The following is a 20,414-nucleotide window of genomic DNA, read 5'->3' as shown; positions in this document are numbered from 1 at the left end:
CTATGTAGTTTTCATCTCGTGCAATATTGCGTTACTACACTAAAATATTTGCAGCCGAAAGCCGAATGTTATTTCTCAGACATTCTTTATCTAAACTTTATAAGAGAATAAGTAATATCAGAGTAACCCAGCTTGCAAAGTCATTAATATTTTTAAAAGGAATTCTACGATTTCTGCTTCATACTTAGCGTGTATTTTTTCCATACCTCATTGACAAACAATTTATTTATTTATTCTTATTAAATTTGTAATGCCACTGATTTAAATCTTGTGTATCATCTCTCTGAAACATGTTAGCTCCTTACATTTCTATAAGGGTCATCCAGAAATGATTGGGACTTCCAAAACGTGTTCTTCTGAATACCAGTCGATAGACAAAGTCCAAGAATTTAGTAAAAGTAAAGTAAAGTTTGTACCACTATACGCCATGTAGGCGTTTGGGGTGAGTGGAGGTATAGCTCCTCTCTTCCTTGACCTCAGCACTAGATGGGACTGGCTTTACCCCCGGGAGAGGACCCCGGTACCCATTGTAGAGGAGGCTGGGTGGGCCCCAGAGCCGGTCTGGACGCAGAGGCTAGAGGAAAAATCCTCTGCCCCCGTCGGGGATCGAACCCCGGTCGTCCAGCCCGTAGCTAGTCACTGTACCGACTGAGCTATCCCGGCTCATCCAAGAATTTAGTAATCCCAAGTATAGCAACAGTTTGCTGTAACTGCGACTCATTCCATTCAGTACAATGTATATTGATTTTTTTACGTAAGCTGGTGCCAGAGAGTAGAGGTCCTCCTTTATCTTCCTCTAGTTCTTGTTGTTGTTGTTGTTGCCTTAAAGGCACAGTACCAATGATAACAGGAACTTTCAGAAGTTTAATCGTCTTGCCCGTTGCCATCTTAGGTGAACATACTTGTAGCTGCAACATGCAATAATTCACAAAGTTTAATTTCCACCCATCACTGGGTTGCGACATGACATGCCGCAGATTCAGACGCACTAATTATTACTGAGGGTCCCCTACTAAGGGTATGAAGTTGGGTTCTTGGATCTCATACCAATTTCTATACATTCCCAAGGATTTTATGATTCCTCACATGGTCTTCGAGAGAAGAATTTTTATTTCTGGTAAGAAAGCAAATGTATAAATGAAGGATCTTCACATAATCCCTAGTTTATGATAAAGTATGTGTACTTTGTATTATTTAATGTCTCAGTGGGACCTGTGCTCTACCCCTGTGAATATCCAGTACAACAACTTTCGCTCAGCAGTTTCCTGTAATGTGACATAAGTAGCCAGTCTATTAAGGAGCTATGAGTCATCAGCCCAATTACCTTTCACTTGGGTAGAAAATGGATGGCAGAAGACAGCTCTGAATTTTGTGGGGTAAAGCCATAAGTGACCATCAATATAAAATGAAAATGAAAAGGTAGAATTCTCTAAAAGGAATCTTTCTCGAGATATCACGGTAAGAAGAAATTGTCAAATGGGGCGAGAGTTACACCAATCATAAGTAGTGAAAAAATTAGTGGCGATGCTGAGACAGACAGGCACGCACATGGAGGGTCGAATAACTATATAGAAACTGCAGGTGACACTCATGACCAAATGAGTTAATACATCACATGTCAGGATATACAACACATCAGAAGCGTAAAACGTCTGCCGACATAGAACGCAGCAGGTGCGTAACCAAGAGGGTGCATCGTGCATTCACTGACATGCAACCTCATATTCTGGATTACTAGCTTGCGATGTAACATATCACCTCGATGATCACCACATCAGCGTGAAACATCTGTCAAAACTTCCATGACATGGATTCTGTATCACCATATCCAAAACCATATGTTCAAGTGCTGGTGTCTCAGGAAGACAACTACAAATTGTTTATTTCCATGTACTTGAAACTTATTACTGACCTCTGACCAAGAAAAGTTATCATGCCACCACTTACATACAGAATGTACCGTATATCCATCAGGGAGCAATGAACAAGTTTAGAAGCTGCCACTGGAGGAATGTGAAGAGGTTCCTCCTTCCACACCTGTGACTCATAAGGCATAACTGACCCTCTCAACACTTCTGCAACAATTCTTTTGATCTTCCTGTGTCCTGTTTTGTGGTTGTATTTGATTACCTGTTTTCAGAGAACACGTTTTAGCCTTTCTTGATCCTTTACTACATTTAATATTTAAAATGCTATATTCTGACTTCTCATACTTGTCCAGGCTTCACAGTTTTATACATCACAAAATTTAGCTTCACTTATATATGGTACAGTGGATTCCGGTTAATCGGGACACATCAGGATTAGAACACTTTGGCCCAGTTAAGCGGCTGCCCAAATTATGCGAAGTTCCGCGTAAAGAGTTAAAAAGGTCTGTTCTTTAAGATTTGTCCCAAATAAAAGGCTGCCCCGATTAGCCGATGGCCCAATTAACCGGAATCTACTGTGTATTTCTCTGAATGTAGAAGCTGTATAATATAAATAAATATCATACGCTCCCCAAATGCAGATCACTTACAAGAATCAACTACAAATTTCTTTTAAAATTCTGAAATATGTATGAGAATAAACATCTTCATCTCAGGGTCACAATCTCAGTACCCTGAGGACGAGGATGAAGGTGGTTCTCGAAACATTGGTGTTTTCTCCATTAAACCACTACAGTGCAGTGTCTTAAGGCAGACTAATTCTCCACCCAAAAAGTTCTACCAGATGTCCATAAAAATTTCAGAAATTACTTTTGTATCGAAACAGAGAACAAGATGAACAAGAAAATAAATGCGATGACTTGAAAGTAAGCCGAGGTAATAAAGAAGGCAGAATTATTTTATCATTTTGCACATGTTTTTTTAATGTTTTAACACAAAAACTTTGTACTTTTAGCACTGAAAGCACCAGAGAAAGTGACAACGTGATATTTGTCCGCACTTTAAGTGAACAATTACGTTGCACGTGGTATTATTTAGTATGGTGGGCATAACATATGAAGTTTGTCGTTCACTGTAGCAGATGCAGAGAAAACCAGTCAGGTTGCTTTTACCCCCTCCATATTCCCCTAACAATCTCCAGTAATCTCAAAGAGAATCATGGCTTTGTATTCTCAGGCATTACAAGACATTCAGTTCATTAATTAGTTAGCAATAAAATAAATGGCATAGCTCAGTTAATAAAATTTATACAAATGAATGGCATTCAGACACAAGTATCTGCAGGGTGGTTATATGAGCATCTTCTGAGTGCAAATAAGTTGTTCAAAAATGATTTTATTCGTTCCTTGAACATTAGTTTGTAAAGTAGAGGTTTTATGGTACACAGTAATACCAAATTAAATAGATAAAAACAAAACAGTTGCATATAAAATTAACTTTGCTTTATCTTTACATAAAACTTGAGGTGATTTAATGGAAATTTAAAATCAGCATTCATTTCATTAAAATGCAATTGTGTATCCTAATATAACATTGTTTTTTTTTTTCAAAATTACTACCAACATTTAAACACGTAAGATTTCTGAGGACGCACAATGACAATATGAGATGCATTTCAACACAATCATGAATGCTACTTACTTTTTTCCAGACTTAAATTAGTAAATGAAAGGGTGTGAATTCTGGTGATGTCAGTGACCACTGTTTAAGGTCTTTTCGTCTAATTCATTTGTTGTGAACTCGTTAATAAATAATACATTAAGAAATTTTGTAGTATTGCATAAACTTCACCTGTGACATGACTTAGAAGTTCATCCTTTACATAAAAATTATTTGTAAAAGTGTTGAAAACTTCTTCAGCGACTTATTATTTCTGTGCCTTTGACGTTATGTTTATATTACCTGAACCAATGTTGCTTTTACATAGCTGATTGGTTTGCTACGCAAATTGTTGATCTCTGCATTGATCAAGATTTTTTCACCGGAAACAAATCCTCTCCGTGGGATGTTCAACACCGCCGATATTGACCTACATTTGAAACAGAATAGGCGGCGACCATCTTGCTGTGCCCAGTACGTACGTGGTTTCTGAAACACAGTAGCGTACACCCAGTCACGTCTTCCTGCTGCTCGATACTTGTGAAACTGAATTTCCTAACTACAAATGCTAGTCTCTCTGCTTAAGAACTACATCAGGAAGGCATAACCAGAGTACTACATGTTAGAGATAAAGTCAGCCTAAAGCTCTGGCTGATTTATCCTTTGGAAAGAATCACTGGAGCCTCTTGGATAAGAGGACGAGTGGGCCCCAGAGCCATTCTGGATGTGGTGATGAACAGAAAAATTCCATACCTGCCATGAGCTGAACCTGAGCTAACCATCTCATAGTCATAACTTTACTTTATTAATGACCTCTCATATTGAGAAAGTGTAATTCAGTATTAATTTACTGTCCTCAAACACCATCGTCAGATTATAAAAATGTTTTCTTTGGTGGTAATGTGGAATTTAGCACAGGTGAGGAGAAACAAAATTAGAATCGTGTTGAAGATTTCTGTCTTCTGGGTTGTTGCGCCATGTAGTCTAGTCTCATCGCCCTGATGATGGAGGCAGCAAGGACCTCTGAAACGTCGGTAAACTTCTACCAGACTACACGGTGCAACAACCCAGAAGACAGCCATCTTCACACTCACCGCCGTGAAAACCTCAAATCCTACATAAACAATTACCAACATTACAATAATTAAAACATGTTTCAACCCCCTATAGAATCATTTTCAGGAGCACTTTTTTATTTTGCATTCTGATTAAAAAGGGGATATAAATTTTCGTGTCCGAGCTAGAAGGTAGGTTGGCACTTCTTATTCTGATATCCAATGTGTATGTTGGTCAGCCTGCTGAGTAAATATATAATGGAAGAGTGAAATTGGTGCTGTGCTGTCCTGTTCATGTGCCCTAGTGAATAAGAAACAGGATTTAAGTCTTAAAGAGACCTAACCTCTATTGGCTGTGCTTCACTGCCTGTTACATTAATATTGTAATTCAATATAATACATAATCTGGAAATTACATGAAAGATTGAACAACAACATACTACGTTAGGTGAGTGGTGGGTGTAATGGTTGTGGTTGTGGTTTTGGTGTTGGTAGTAGCAGTTGTAGTAGTAATTACTTTCGGTAAAGAATTAGCCATATTAACCTGACGCTAAATCAGTCGTCTTGTAGAGGTGAACAGTAATGGTAATATCAGATAACGGACAACACATAGTTCGTACAAACCCGGCATTTAGGGATTTCGTTGAGATCCAAAATATCATTGACAGTAAAAAAGGCCACTGCAGACTGAAGGCCACAGTCTCCTTTATCCATATATGCTGTGACGCTATAGCGCACAAATCCGTTCGGAGATTCAAATGATGCCGGTATATTCTGCGGCAACACAAACTTAAACGGGAAAGAATGTTTGCCCACGTTCATATGCTTTTTCACATCATCCATGCCTAAAGTATAAAACAAACAGATAATAACAAAAATAAATGCAATGAACGGATCAAGTGTAATTACATTTTTGTAGCTTTTTTTAAAGTTACACAAATTCCATGCTGTTCTTCAATTTATAATGTTTTACGTCCACATAAATCCAATTTTAAAATATATAAGACCATAATTTTGCCTGCTATCTCGCTGCAACTACCCAAGGTTAGGTTCACTAGTTCAGGGACTGTACTGGTACGAAGTCATTGTTAATTTGCCATATTAAAACATTCAATAATAATACAAATATCATTCTTCTCAGTTTTATTATTGTTCTTTTTAAAATGAAGAATGGTACTGTCACAAATTACGGACAGAGTTCATGTTAACTTAAAAACCAAAATATTAAGTCTTCTTTATTCTGGTCCAGTGGTACTCCAAACAAAGTTACGGGTCTGCAAGGGTCAAAAGTGGAGAATTTTATCCGGCCGGGACCGAGGATTATTTGGCCTAACCCAGTCCACATTCCTAAGTTTATCTACACATGTTATCAATATCCCAATTAAATCAGGCTTCCTCTTACTCCAGCCCGAATGAAGCCCGATCTATTTACAATCTGTCCTGACTATCGAATTATTATTGCATCCACTCTCATTCCCATAGCTACTGATTCATATTCTCCCTTTCTAATTTCTTCCTAATGCTACAACACACACCTTCAGGAACGTTTCTGGCACCTTTATATTCTATTTCTTTCGCTATAACTGTGATGTAATGTAATTTTTATATCACTGAAGTCGCCTAACCGATAATTCCAAGTTTCCATGGATCATTGAACTTCAAGCAAACACAATTTACATTAAGAATGCTCGTTTTCCCATGTCCCATGATGGCAAGCCTAGTAGCCAACCAGGAAATTTGTAACAAAAAAATAATTTTACGTCCAGTATAATTAACGACATGTGGCAACTTCCTCACATCACTGATATCAATGCGTCATAGCAGTTCACAACGAGATTCCGGGAAAAATGAACTGATAGCGGAAACATCAACAATCCAAACTCATATGCTATGTATTCGGGAGAAAAACATTACTGAAACTTACCTTCACTGTTGAAAATATATGCAACCTTGTCGAAATAGGTTTCATGTTTGTTGTCTTTGTCATTATTCTGCAGCACTCCTACTCCACTAAGACAAATTATAATACCTTCAAAAAAACAACAACACTGACAATAAATACTAACATATTACATTTACCGGTTACAAATACATTTTTAACCATCTTACTTGATATCCGAATCTCCGAAGTTACGTTTAAATTTATAAAACCGTTGACTTCTTGCTGGGGAAAGAATGTTTTCCGCTGATCATTAAAAGTGATGTACAACATGTCACTCGCATATTTTATTCACCAAACTGCTATCTCCAGCTCGATGTTCTTCGAATGTGCTACTACTCGTGTTCCAGGCTCTGTTTCCTGTACTGGCCGCTAGTTGCGTCTTATCAACGTGTTGACTAGAAAGAGAAATGCAAGTTGCAAAGGAAGCAAACACATTTGTATTTGTTCAACTTAAGATACTTGTCTATGGCAACCGGAGATGGATTAAGGCTCTAGCTAAACAGATAATGCACATTATTCGTAATGTTTTCTTTGCGATTTTCCTTATCGCATGGCCTTAATTTTTGTCTTTGATGAATATTTCATCAGATAACTCATGACACTTTTTAATAATAACCTTTTTTGATGTAAATACGTCTATAAGGAAGGGTCATTCGACAAAAACAGCATTACGAAAATGTGTAAGATCCAGCGCCGAGTCACCTTTAAATGTTCATTCCTCAGTAAGGGTAATGTAACTTATATGTAAAATGATCAGTAAATAAAAACCTTTAAGAATCTGTAATGTATTTTATTGTAATTATAATTGTTCATACATTTATTGTAATTTTAATGAACCAATGTGTACAATTTTCAATGCATCTGGCGCGTTAATTGCCCGCCTCTCGAAAACCGTAAGAGATGGATCTGGACATATTGCGTACGAAATACGTATTACGTCTTGAGCTTTCCATATCTGTTTTCAGATTTTACATATCTCAAATTGTTTAGGTTCTACAAACATTTATTTATACAAACAAAGGCGCATCGCACTTCACGCTGCTACTGGGTTGTGTTCCGCCATACTATGTAGAGATAACAAGATGGATGACATTGAAGCTAAAAGAGTCCGTAATGCAGCAGAATTCATGAGACAGTACAGGAAACTTAAAAAAATGAAAGTAATAAATAATGAACCTGAAGTTCCCCCAAAAAACCCAAAAAACTAATGCTGAACGTATGAGGGAATATAGAAATTGTAAGAAGCAATTATTGCAAGTTAATATTTTCATAAGCATTTTAATGAAAATATATTTGGATACGTTTGCAATGTATGTGATCGGTTATGGTTTGAAAAAGATTTGAAACAAGTTACTAATAGCCGTTTAGATATATTGGGTACGGAGTACGTATTTACGTCAGATTATCCGGAACCGTGGTTCCACTGTCAATTTTTTTTTTTACTTAATTAAATACCCGAAAAATGTTTCAAAAAGTGTTGTTGATTTCAACGGGATCCTTGTTTTGATTGTACCAGCCCTTCGTACGATGAGCCATTTAAAATATTTAAACAAATTGTTTAATATTTACGCAGAAAAGCAACATCAGTACTCATCCGATGAGTACGAGAACACAACTTTTAATGCAGGGCAGTTAATATGAATAATTTTCATAAAAGTCCATACATTTTCGGGGATGAATTATGCAGACAGTATAATGAATTCTTCTCGGGCTACTAGCCGTGCAAGGTGGTTTGATGGAGAAAACACCAACGTTTCGAGAACCATCTTTGTATTCATCCTCAGGACGAGAACGAGAAGAATTAATTATACTTCGTCACCGTGTAAGATTCAGATCATATATCCGGACAGTGTTCTCAGATATGTTCTTTGTACGCACTTTGTGCTTGAAACACACAATGTTTGTTGTCTGCACGGTACGGGACATGGAAATGCATTAGACAATCTTTCCGGCAGCAAAACGAATTGCTTTAAGGGGAAAAACAATATCAGCCTGACAAAATTTCATTTGGATGTTATTTCATTAATTTCGAGAATGCTAATGGCCCATTCATTGAAGTGGAAATAGCCTCCTAAACTTGCATTTTCTGGGGTGGGGTATGAGTCAATGTTAAGATTAAATTGATATCCATTTATGTATTATCCTCCGATCAGCGCTTCGATCTTCTACGTTGTTTCCTTTCTTCAGGTTTTCCGATCATAAGTTCACCTCATTGCTCATCTTTCTCACGTGTGTTATATGCCCTTCTAACCATCAGTTCCCACCCATTCCAAAGATGATATAGATCAAGATTAGTGAAACGCAGTTTCAAATATTTTTTCCGGAAGTGTGGATACCATTGCCCCCAACATCCGAAACTGAAACTAGAGGTTTAGAACCCATGTGTGTGAGGTGTTTCATAAATCAAAAAAGAATGGAATCCTTGTGACAATCTTGAATTGTGTTTAACTAAACTAAATCTTCCTATAACCGTGATTTTAAAAGTATTACCATGATGCGTGTCAGAGTTTATAGACAATCTTACCAACTCGTCATATCCCTCATAAATTTGTGGCGAAATTTTAAAAGTAATTTGTCTGTATGTATGTTCGTGATGCCTACTGACTGTTTTTTTTTAATAGAACATGGTCATAAAACTAATTCGTGTAAAGTTCAGATGGAAACCAAAAAATCTTCTGTAATATACGACCCTTCAGTTGAATATACGCCAGTCTAGTATTATGTTGGAAACACTGGGTATCACCTGTTGAGCACGGATGTCTCATTGTGTGAATTGTTAATGGCGTTGTTATGTGCTGTGAGTGTTGAAAGGGTGGGTTGGTACAGACGAAAGAAAGGTGATATTGTATTTGGTGTTGCATTTCTGTACCACGTATAAATTAGTACAAGCGTATTTTAAAAGACAGTACATTTTTATTCAATCTTCAGGTTTATTTTAGTAAGTAGCTCTTGTAATTATTTTGGTTGTACATAGAATAGAATAAAATTTATTACATTCCATAGATCCTTAATAGGTCTAAGCCAAGGATGCAGAATATGTCATAATACAGATACAATGATCATCATTAGCTGATATGTCTTTCAGTGTGAGTTGTCTTTTTCCATTTTTCTTTGTCATCTTGAAAGGACTTTACTTACATCTCAGCCCATGTCTGCTATTCTGTTTTTGTACATCTTTTCACACTCGGTTTTCCTAATGGTCATTTATTTGATATTTATTTTTAATAGTGATAAAAATGTCCTGACTCTACATGTATTCTCTGTAATGTATATTTGATTTTTCCTTACAAAATAAGAAAAAAGAAAAGCTTTAAACTGTATCCAAACTTTTGTTACATTTTATTCTTTGTGTATCTGTATCTTGTCAGTAAAAAGTGACTGCTGTTTTATACCAACTGATTTTTATAGTCAGCTGAAAATAAATGTAACCTCATGAAACCAGTATTGGACAATTTGAGGTTCTGACTGGCCAAATTTTCTTGTGGTTAACCAAATGGGCGTCACTGTTACAGGATCTGCTTGTTCAAAATGATGCAGAATGAACTGCCAGGCCGACCAGCAGTCTTGGCTCGAGTCGGCTCAGAATTGTGTGTTGCAAGTAATAAGGCCATGCATTGGTTGGATGCATAGACAGCGACAAGTACACCCAGTTCCATCAAGTCCGTTTGCTGACAGTCAGTTTATACAGCTTAGCTTACATAGAAAGATCAGGGTTGTCCATATTGATGCAAGTAAACATAACTCTAATGGCTGGTATGCGAATGGAACAGGCATAGAGACAATGGGACATACATCAGACCAAGGTCACAACAGTTCCAAACATAGAAATTCAGAATTATCATCAGAGGAATACTGGTTCACACGATGGAATCGGCCACTTAGGATATTAGACCCCTGTAGCTGTTCATTTAGGAAGTCTTGGAGAAATTCATTAGGAGATTCCAGATTGATATTAAATCAAACACACGAAGAAACTAACTATCGTACAAGCCAGATGTTGGATAGTGGTATGTTTTGTGAAAAGTATGTTGATCAAGAAGATAAAATGCCGTCCAGAAGGCACAAGCTATTGCGGATTGAAACCTATGTTGAAGAAGTACTTCAGGAAGTGTGGAGTGAAGTGTTTTTGTGTTTGTCGCAAATTGAACATTCAGTGAAAGATCCATCTCAATTAAAAATGAAAGATTTGCCTCATTGCATTAATATGCAACATAACAGTGGTTTAAAACTTGATAATGTTTGTAGAATGAGAGGTGAGTCAGTTGGCAATTATGAGTTCATAAATGATTTTAACTGTCAGACCCTAATTTCCTTCAATGAGACAGAAAACAATTGCCACATTGTAGAAACGGTTAATAATAATCCACAGGGAACAAATAAGCAACAATCGGTCAGTAGATCGTTGAAATCTGTTGGCTGTGTAAATCCTACATTTTTGGGTTCCAGTACTAATCCTGACCTTTTAGAACATCGCGTGGTTTGCCATTCTCCAACCGAGGACTGCGATACTTCTTCTCAGAGAAAACGCGTGCCAGGTTTCGATGGACAGGATACAAAGTATTTTGATGACTTTGATTCCGGTTTAAATATGGTCCCACCGGAGTCTCTTAATCACCGTACGAATGATGTCGGTTATCTGAAGACTGACGAACGTTTCAGCGCAGGTCAGCCTGCGTGCGCTATGGAAAATACTCAGACAGAATGTTTTACTGCCAGTCCAGATGGGATTCGGCTGACCGAAGAACAAGCCCGTGTTCCTGCAGGTTCACATTTTAATGATAAAATAATTGAAACCAAAGAAATTGCACAAACGGACAATCAAAGTACTTCTACCTCAGTAGATGCACACAAAAGTGAAGAAAGTGGTTTTGCGGACGTGCGAAAGTCTCAAAAGTCAAGTACGCAGCAGAGGAAAAGCAGGCAATGTTATCATACGAGGAATCTCAGAAGAGTGGTGAGTGACATTTTCATTATTTCTAGAATTGTTTTGTTAATAATGAGCATGGTACTCCATTGCTTTCTGTGAGTACCTTTATATTTTGCTATAATTGTTTGATCATCTACAAACAGTAGACAGATCAGCGTTATCGATAATAAAATATTGGTAAGTTAGGTTGATATAAATCATGCATAGGGCACTAATGCCAAATGCGTTTCGACCTCAAGAGGTCATCATCAGTGACAAAAAAAATTAATTCATGTAATACGAATCAAAAAGGTTTTGGTTTTATACAGATCATAAAAGGTAAGTACTTTACAAAACTTATGTCCCACCTCACTGGATGTTGATTGCACAGGAGTTATTGTATTAAATTGAGCACTTGGCTTTTGTGTCGACTGGCGTGATTGCCGTTGTTCGTCTACGGTGAGCCGTGGTTGTGTCGTCCGTGCCTGTGAACTTCAACGATGCATGGACGTGGCTCACGTCATAGTAATGATACTTGGAAATTTGGTGTGAGGTACAAGTCATGTTATAGGGCTTAAAAAGTCTTTGATTTTGCTCCACAGAAACCATTGCTTTATTTTCTGCACGGAGTCGGGTGCTCGGCAGACCTGTGGTCTGCGTTGCTGCGGCACTTCACAGCCGCTGGATATGAGGTATTGGCACCAGACATGCTGGGTCATGGTTACAGCGCTGCTCCTGATAATGCATCTGCGTATAGATTCCATCGTCTTCTGAAGGATTCCATCGATATATTCGATAGATTTGTAGAAGAGAATCGCAAGTGTGTCGTCATAGGACATGCGTATGGGTCAGTTTACATTTTTAATCCAATAGCAGTAGAATCAGAAATTTCTTAAATTCTAAGCTTTTATTCTTTTATAAGTCAGTTGGCGGAATGTACTTGGTGTTTTTCATTGGTTGTTGTAGCTGTAACCAGTGCTTTAGTAATGGTATCTGAGATCATCACTATGAGGTTTGCAGTTGAAGCGAAGAAAGAAAATACTTAAAAATGAAGAAACAAATATTCCACTGAAGATTTCTGTCTTCTGGGTTGTTGCGCCGTGTAGTGTGGTAGATGTTAACCAACGTTTCATAGCACTCGCTGCCTCCGTCATCGCCCTGATGACGGAGGCAGTGTGACCTCTGAAACATTGGTAAACATCGACCAGACTACACGGCGTAACAACCCTGAAGACAGAAATCTTCATACTCACCGCTGAGAAGACCTCAAATCTTACACATATTCCACTGATGGTATTTTATTTACTTGTCACTCTTTATGATAAAGTCTTGGGTTATTCACGTATTTATTTCACAGCATTTCATCAATATATACTTTTTTAATGGAGTGTTCTCTTATCGGCGAACATCGTGCCCTTGTTTTGTATGATATGGGATATCAGTCTAAAAAATTACAAAAATAAACTCTTTTTCTGCATCAAAGTTGAAGACGGCGGCTCATCTCAGAAAAATAAGAAATGACAGAGGACCGAAAATCTCATTGTCTACACAGATGAGAGACGAGTTCTTATCAAACGTGCCGCTGATATGACGACACTCTTCTAAGAGTTAATGTGAATTGAAGTAAAGGTCAAGGATTGGTAGTTGTTCGTGCAGATGAGATGGGATCCATTCAGGGTGAAAAATTGATATGTGATCCTAGATTAAAATGTATAATAAGATGCTGCAAGAGAAATGCATCTCAGATATCCTCTCAGGTTCCGCCATTATTCGTAATCCTTTGTATCATATGGTGCAAGAAGATAAGGTGCGCTCCAGCAGTTCTTGTAAAGCCAAAATTCAGGATTTACTGATGCATAATAATATTAAGTCTGACCTACATTAGCTCAAGTCAGTACAGTGACTGGCTACGGACAGGATCAAATGAAGGCAAAAGAATTCGATATAACAGTTTAAATTTATTTTTTGCTATTTACTTTCTTTTGGAGGGTTATAGGGGGGGTGGGGATGCACATATTAGTTTTAAATGGACTGACAAGTTCTCAGCTTTGGTTTGTGATTTTCAACATTTTTACAAATCCTGCCGTTGAAAGAGGACCTGATTGTTGTTGTTGTTTGTGATCAGGTGCAGTCTTGCTGCCGCCATTGCTCGTTACAGACCGCAACAAGTGAGCCATGTGGTGCTGATCAGCGGAGGTGGACCAGCACCCCTCGCACCCCGAACAGCCGATAGTCTTCCTCCTTCTGTGTCCCCATGCCTCCTGGCATGCATGAAGCCTCTTCTGATGTGCGGTTTTAGAAGGTAGGTTTGTTTCAAGCTTTTCAGTTGATGTCGACTACGACACACACAAAGTTGCTTGAACAGATTGTGACTCTCTGGTTCCTGCTCAGTTTTTCAAGACGTTCTTTGCGTAAGAAATAATAAATGTCTCTTCTTTGATAAAATTATAATTTATTGAAGTGTTTATTTTAATGATATGTTGTATGAACAGTGCAATTTGGTATTCATCGTTTATACGTTTGTCGGTACGACAATTCGCACGTTATATCATTAATTTTACGTGCAGTTGGGGTCGTCTTTAACTTTTTATGTAAAACTGTTCTTTTATATTTTCTATAAATTACAAACATTTGAAATAATTGCTATTTTTTGTGACGTTTCAGTCCGTGGCATCGTATATTCTTATTTCACACGGGGGGGAAGTTACACGTGTGATATTTAATGAGAACTGACAGCAATTTATTGTGCTCTTTCTTTATGAACTACAATGATCCTGTTGCGCTACAAACTTGGTGTCTCAGTGTTAAAAGTTGGCAGTGTGCTTATTATTTTAGTATAATTTCACTCTTACCAACATTCTAACATGTTATTTCTCTCTTGTTTGCTTATCCTTCAGTACCTTGCTCTCTTTTAAAATGTTTTGTTATCTTACGTGTATCAAAATGTACGCTCCATGCAGTATTAGTACTGCTGTGTGCTGATTTTGCGTGCATCTCCTTGTATTCCAGGAATATCCTGTATGCTCCCTGTGGTAAACACATCGAGTCATGTCCTTCGATGAGCAGAGGCATGCCGCACTATGTTCTGCATCATGTGGCCCAAGGCCAAGACTGGCCGGAAGGAGATGCCACATTCTATCGTCGCATCCTCGCTCCAACGCTGCTCGTTCACGGTCTTCAGGATCCATATGTTACTTTGGTGCAGGAATGTGAGATGGAAAGGGTAAGTAGACTCATGAACAGATAAGGGTTGTAGTATTTGTGATAAGTAGTGATGAAAAATTTAGCAAACGCTCAAAGTTGCAGACAAAACATTTGGTGCTTTAAATATGCAATGAGAAATTTAACGTAATAACGGTTTGCGTGGTCAACGTGTTTCAACTAAACAAGCTTTACTGTAGGAGTCTGAGGAAGTACATGATCATCCATTGAAATTTTTACCGAGGTTGGTCTGCCTTTTCTGTACACCAATAGGCACTACACTTCTGCCTAAATTGACTGCAATTCTGCTTGTTATTTATTTTAATAATGAATAAAAGTGACAGTATGCCTTAAAAATTAACTATTCTTCTCTTCTTCTTCAGTGCCTAATATTTTCTTCCATTCTTCTCTATTTTCCCATCCTTCCAGAGGTATTTTCCTTCATGATTCTTGTAATTCTATCATTCCATCCTGGTCTCGGTCTTCCTTCTCTCTTTTGGTTGCCATTTCATAGTCTCCTTTGGTAACCTTTCCTCCTCCATCCTCTGCACGTGTCCGTACCAAATCAGTTGTCTTCTCTCTATCTCCTCAATTATATCTCGATCCATCCTCATGATTTTTCTAATCCTTTCATTTCTCACTCTCTCTCTTCTAGATATTCCAGCCGCTCTTCTTAGGAAATCCATTTCCACTATTCTCAACTTTTTTTTTTGTTCCGAGAATTGCCGAATTTCTGCTCCATAAAGAGCCGCGCTTTGTATCATCTAACTATTATGAAAGTAAAATGTCGCTAATGTTTTTACTATTTGTCGATGACCAGATAACAAGTAATATCAGAATATGCATTGAGTTACTTAAATTACACGTCAGTAAAGAATATAACACAGACATAGACATTTAAGATGAAGTTTTTTGCAGTGACGAAGCATGCCTCCACGTAAGTCGATGTGTTTTTATCCTGAACATTTGTATATAGAGTGTTCTGGATTTTGAGCATCACTACAAAGACCCTTTGCTGGGTTGCATCAGACTTGAGGAAAAGAGTGAATGCATTCATCGCTGAACACAGTGGACATTTCCAGCATTTGATATAACTTCATTTTTTTTTTATTTCAGTGTAATTTATTTTTTGAAAAACAGGACATTTGTCAGGAATGGATCACATCACTTTTCGATCACCACGCATCAATCATTTCATTGTGAAATTAGTAACTTTCATCAAATGCTTTGCATGCTCTAGAGAAGGCATGAACCAAGAACCTATTTGAAAGTTTCATGAAGTACTAGCAGACTTTTCCTGTTGTATCCCATCCAGTTTCAGAAATGGCATGATCGCAAATTAAGAATATACAGGTGTTCCAAAAATGTGTACGTACACATCCATTTTATGTCAACATTGTTTATACATTTTTATGGGACACTCTGTATAATTTCTCAGAAAGATGCACACAACATCTGTGTCTATGTATAATTTAAAGTAATGCAAGATAATGTAATAAAATAACAAAGATTATAGTAAATGTCCGTATTGGATGTACTCATGTTGTTATAATTATCAGAAATAACAAAGAGTTGCGTATTGTAGAGGGGTCCGCAGTGGCCGCGCGATCTGAGGCGTGTTCTTCGTGCCACTTGGTCACTGGGACCGTGGGTTCGAATCCCACTCAAGCCATGAATGTTTGTCCGCGTTGTCCTGAGTACAGGTAGAGGCCTTGCGATAGGCCAATGCCTCGTCCAAGGAGTCCTACCGAATGTCTATAGATCGAGCCAACGTAAAGTTGGGATCCGCAGTGCTCAGGCACTTGAAGAACGAGTCGTTCCCAGTATCTATTGCAGAAGGCAGCGTAAATTTCCTGTGTGGGCTGTGAATTTGAGAATAAATTATATTAGTATTCATACAATTTTAGAGGAATTTAGTCTATTTGACATCGTAAATAAATTCATTGACTACCAAATGAACTGCCTTTTATCATCTAGAGACAATGGAATAAAGTAGATTTGTTATAAGATTTTATCAGTGTACACCAAAAGACTGAATAAAAGATGACGACTAATTGTGAATAGAAACGCCGAAGCCAGAACAGTCTAATAAGACTAATTATGAAGCTACAGATGATTCCTTCTCAGCAAAACAGATATAGTGTGTATAAGACTGTGTATTTGTGGTATTACATCGTCTAGGAAGTCTCTTTACGATTGTGTAACTTTTCCGCTTGTAGACGATTCCACGTTCATTCCTGGAATTGATACCAGATGCTGGGCATTTATCAATGGTGGAAGCCCCTGTTCATCTCAGTCACATGATTCATTGCTTTATTGATTGGTGGAGTCGCTGATGTCTTACGTAAATCACTCGAAAATGCCTCGAAGCAGACTGGTACGCAGGTGAGTAAATATAAAATTTTTTGTTTGGAATTTTTAAAATGACCACTGATCTGTGTACATTTTCATCGAAGTTTGTCCTGACTAACATAATTTTACGAATGTTGTCGTAAAAATTTTCATGAGCTGTTAAATTTTTTAACAAAGAGAAAGGCCTTTAGAAGTAGATAAAGTAAAATATCTTCTTCTTCTATGGCTCTCCGGTCCGTGTTGTTGGCATCCTTAATTCTCCTCTTCCATTCAGTCCTCTGTTAAGTCCGTCTGTCCGAGGCTTTGATCGAGGTTTCGAAACATCTTCCTTTTTACGGTGCAAGGTTGTTAGCCTTGCGACCAACCCCCAACCTGGAGCACCAGGGTACCTGTCTTAGTCTGACCTCTCCCCCTCGACCAATCTGGCTAGGGAGGCCCTACCAGTAGCTCTTGGGGTCACTGAGGTACTCAAGCCCCACCACCACCACCACCACAAGGTGCAGGTATCATTAAGTGGGGGTGTGCTGTATATGTAATCTAATAATGGTACAGATATTTAGTACAGCGGATTCCGGTTAATTGGGACACATCAGGACGAGAACACATTGGCCCAATTAAGCGGCTGCCCGAATTATGCGAAGTTCCACGTAAAGAGTTAAAAAGGTTTGTTCTTTAAGATTTGTTCCAAATAAACGGCTGCCCCGATTAACCGATGGCCCAGTTAACCGGAATCCACTGTATTTGTGGATTTACATTGTGCCTGTACTAAATAAACAGTGTTTACGTGTAATGACCACTTAGCAGGTTAAGTTTGTGATTTGCAATCGGAGATAGATACAAAATGTTTTAATAACTGTCTTTAATTGATTTAAATTGGTTCAGTTTTTATTACAGAGATACCGAAGAATTTTCATGAACTTCTAGATCTCGTCGTTGGACGACGCGGAACAGGAAATGCACATCTTCCATTTTATATGATGTGTCAACATTTGGGAATCATCAGGTCACGTAAAAAAAATAGTCAGTAGCATATTGAATATCACATGTTTGTACAAAATATATTTACTGTACAAACGGACATAAATGACAGAGCATTTACGAGCAAGATGGCGTAACAGGTAGAGTTATCGACTGAGATGCAGACTGTCCATTTGCTATACAAGATGCAGCATAAATTACGGTCACATTTTATAGTTTATTAAGTACAGGTGAAGACTCTCAAAAGACGGTAATTTTTTTATTTGTAACCTGATACAGTCACATTTCTTAAAAGCAATATCTATTAGGTGACCTTGGGCTTTATCCCAGCTGATTTGCAACGCAGTCGAAACAAATTCTCCTCTCCTCCCTCTACTTTTGAAACTTGGTAGAAATGTTACTGTCTGTCCTGCAAACATTCTCTCCTTTACTACACTGTAAATATACAAAAAATTGTATAATGCGATGCTTTCATGGCAGCTGTCGTAAGTAACCCTGAGGATGAGGACAGAGATGGGCCTCCAAATGTTGGCAATTTTTAATCATCTGACATGGCTGATGGTCCTAGAAGATTGTATTAATAGAAACAATTGTGAACAAACTCTTTCTTGATAGTTGTGACTTGATATAATTTACTTTGTGGCGTACTAATTTCATGATTGTCATTGTACTCCTGACCTTCCATCACAATAAAAGGATGGATATGATGCCCACTAGCAGACGTTCATATTGTGGTTCTTAACAAATCCCTCTTTACACACTGTGAAATTACCTTTCATGGTTTGTAAATCAGTTGCAGTTGAAGATCGTAGCTGTCTTTTTAGAGAGATTATAGTTGTCTGTTAAATTGGGGACATGATCGTGGAAATTGACTGATTTTTTTATCTTTTGGAATTTGAACATGGGTCTGCAGTGGCCACGCGGTGTGAGGCGTGGGCCTTGTCCCGCTTGGTCGCTGGGACCGTGGGTTCGAATCCCACTCAAGCCATGGATGTTTGTCCGCGTAGAGGCCTTGCGACGGGCCGATCCCTCGTCCAAGGAGTCCTACCGAATGTCTATAGATCGAGCCAACGAAACGGGGACCCGTAAAGGGTACCGGAAAATGTAGAAAACATTGTTAAACCGGAAAAAAAGAAGAAGGAATTTGAACACTGTAACTTAAAGACTAAGGTTTTTGTGATGATTCAGAGAATCGCAAGCTCAGCCTCTTCTTGAAAAAACTTACTCTCACAAAAGAAGAACGTAGATTACAAGTATTTGAAAGCAGTGCTCAGGAAGGTATATGGACCTAGGAGGGATGAAATAAGTGGAGAATTTAGAATATTTCATAACGAGGAGCTGGGGTGAATTGTACGGGTCACCTAACATTTCAAAATCTAGGAACCTCCGCTGAGCTTGACGTGTAGTGTGCATGAGGGGGGAGGCAAGTGGTGCATACAGAATTTTGGTAGGGAATCCTTCAGATAAAAGACCACTGGGGAGACCAAGAACGATATTCAGGAGGTGGGCTGTGATGGCAAATGGATGGAGTTGGCTCAGGATCGTGGCCAGTGGCAGGCTCTGGTGTTGTCGGTGTTGAACCTGCGGGTTCTGTTACCAGGGAGATGGTTAGTTGTAATATCACTGTATTTGAACCCTCTATGACCCATGTAGTCTAGTATAGTATCAACATACTATAACTTACACACTTTCTCCTTCTCATTTCCCACCGCCTTCTCCCTTTTGTTTTGCAACAGTGTTACAATGTCTGCATTGGTCATGTGCTGTAAGCCTTGTTCACATGCAACACTCTGTAGCAAGTTTTCAAAACTTTAATAGCACACGCTGAATGAACTTCATAACTTAAATTATGTATAACTTACATTCGTATACAAAGGTTGATCCGTCACTGAATGCTACCAGAGGATTTTAGAATGTATGCCATTAAGGTAGTGACGAATGTTGTGAAGCTCTTGAGGATTGTGTGACCAGATGACAGGTAAGTTTTTATATGGCTGTATCCAGTGCCTCAAATGCTTCATGTAATAATAACAGTAATACAATAAAAAAGAGAAATACAACGAAAATTATTACCGAATTTTGTCTTTGGTGGATAATTTCAGTGTCCCTTGTAATATAGGATTAAAAGCTAAACAATGGACATATTGCTAATAAATATCACATGAAAATGAAACGCGAATTTTCCATAAGAGGGTTTAATCTCCACATAACGAAACTACAGTCAACATTTTATTTACTTAACCCTTTCACTGCTAAGTACTTAATACCTAGTGTAAACCCGCTGTACTGAATTAATTTTGCAATGCTCCTTTATGCACGTACACTGTACTGTTGTATTCTTTACTTTCAGGCTCTACATTTGTCAATACGTCTATAATTTCCTCATCTGTTATTCCGCGCAGCCTACTTCTGATAGACGCAACATTTTACTATCTGTATGGCGGCCAAGGCAA

The 20,414-nt window shown here is 38.1% G+C and overlaps 2 protein-coding genes and 1 long non-coding RNA gene across 8 annotated transcripts in view; 1 reads left to right on the top strand and 2 right to left on the bottom strand.

Moving 5' to 3' along the window:
• The window catches only part of LOC110827838 (arrestin domain-containing protein 2), an 8,475-nt gene extending 1,569 nt beyond the window's left edge, over positions 1-6,906 (bottom strand). Inside the window, exons 1-6 of one of the 2 annotated variants that reach the window (XM_022059904.2) lie at positions 6,692-6,906; positions 6,507-6,611; positions 5,207-5,427; positions 3,831-4,016; positions 1,948-2,130; positions 755-908 (exon numbers count right to left, since the gene is read on the bottom strand). In XM_022059904.2, the coding sequence (XP_021915596.1) occupies positions 755-908; positions 1,948-2,130; positions 3,831-4,016; positions 5,207-5,427; positions 6,507-6,611; positions 6,692-6,794 (952 nt within the window). In that variant the 5' untranslated portion in view covers positions 6,795-6,906. The remainder of the gene's footprint in view (positions 1-754; positions 909-1,947; positions 2,131-3,830; positions 4,017-5,206; positions 5,428-6,506; positions 6,612-6,691) is intronic. The other variant, XM_087355410.1, reaches the window with a different exon arrangement.
• Positions 1-18,677, top strand: part of LOC110827837 (uncharacterized) — a 24,919-nt gene extending 6,242 nt beyond the window's left edge. Inside the window, exons 1-7 of one of the 5 annotated variants that reach the window (XM_022059901.2) lie at positions 4,899-5,030; positions 10,037-11,478; positions 12,033-12,277; positions 13,556-13,732; positions 14,440-14,653; positions 16,851-17,016; positions 17,866-18,677. In XM_022059901.2, coding sequence (XP_021915593.1) covers positions 10,063-11,478; positions 12,033-12,277; positions 13,556-13,732; positions 14,440-14,653; positions 16,851-16,967 — 2,169 coding nt within the window. In that variant the 5' untranslated portion in view covers positions 4,899-5,030; positions 10,037-10,062 and the 3' untranslated portion in view covers positions 16,968-17,016; positions 17,866-18,677. Of the gene's footprint in view, positions 1-4,898; positions 5,031-9,164; positions 9,463-10,036; positions 11,479-12,032; positions 12,278-13,555; positions 13,733-14,439; positions 14,654-16,850; positions 17,017-17,865 lie in introns of those variants that run through there. The other 4 variants (XM_022059903.2, XM_022059902.2, XM_022059900.2 and 1 more) reach the window with 4 other exon arrangements.
• Positions 15,986-20,414, bottom strand: LOC110827840 (uncharacterized). The gene is made up of 2 exons (XR_002542481.2): positions 19,824-20,414; positions 15,986-16,493 (listed from the first exon to the last, which is right to left on the bottom strand). It is a non-coding gene; the product is annotated as an uncharacterized LOC110827840 (long non-coding RNA).

Source organism: Zootermopsis nevadensis, unplaced genomic scaffold, assembly GCF_977971745.1.
Source record: "Zootermopsis nevadensis isolate Lab colony 2312 unplaced genomic scaffold, Znev_1.0 Znev_ptg000024l, whole genome shotgun sequence".
NCBI lineage: Eukaryota > Metazoa > Arthropoda > Insecta > Blattodea > Termopsidae > Zootermopsis > Zootermopsis nevadensis.
This window is presented reverse-complemented; position numbering and strand designations above follow the sequence as displayed.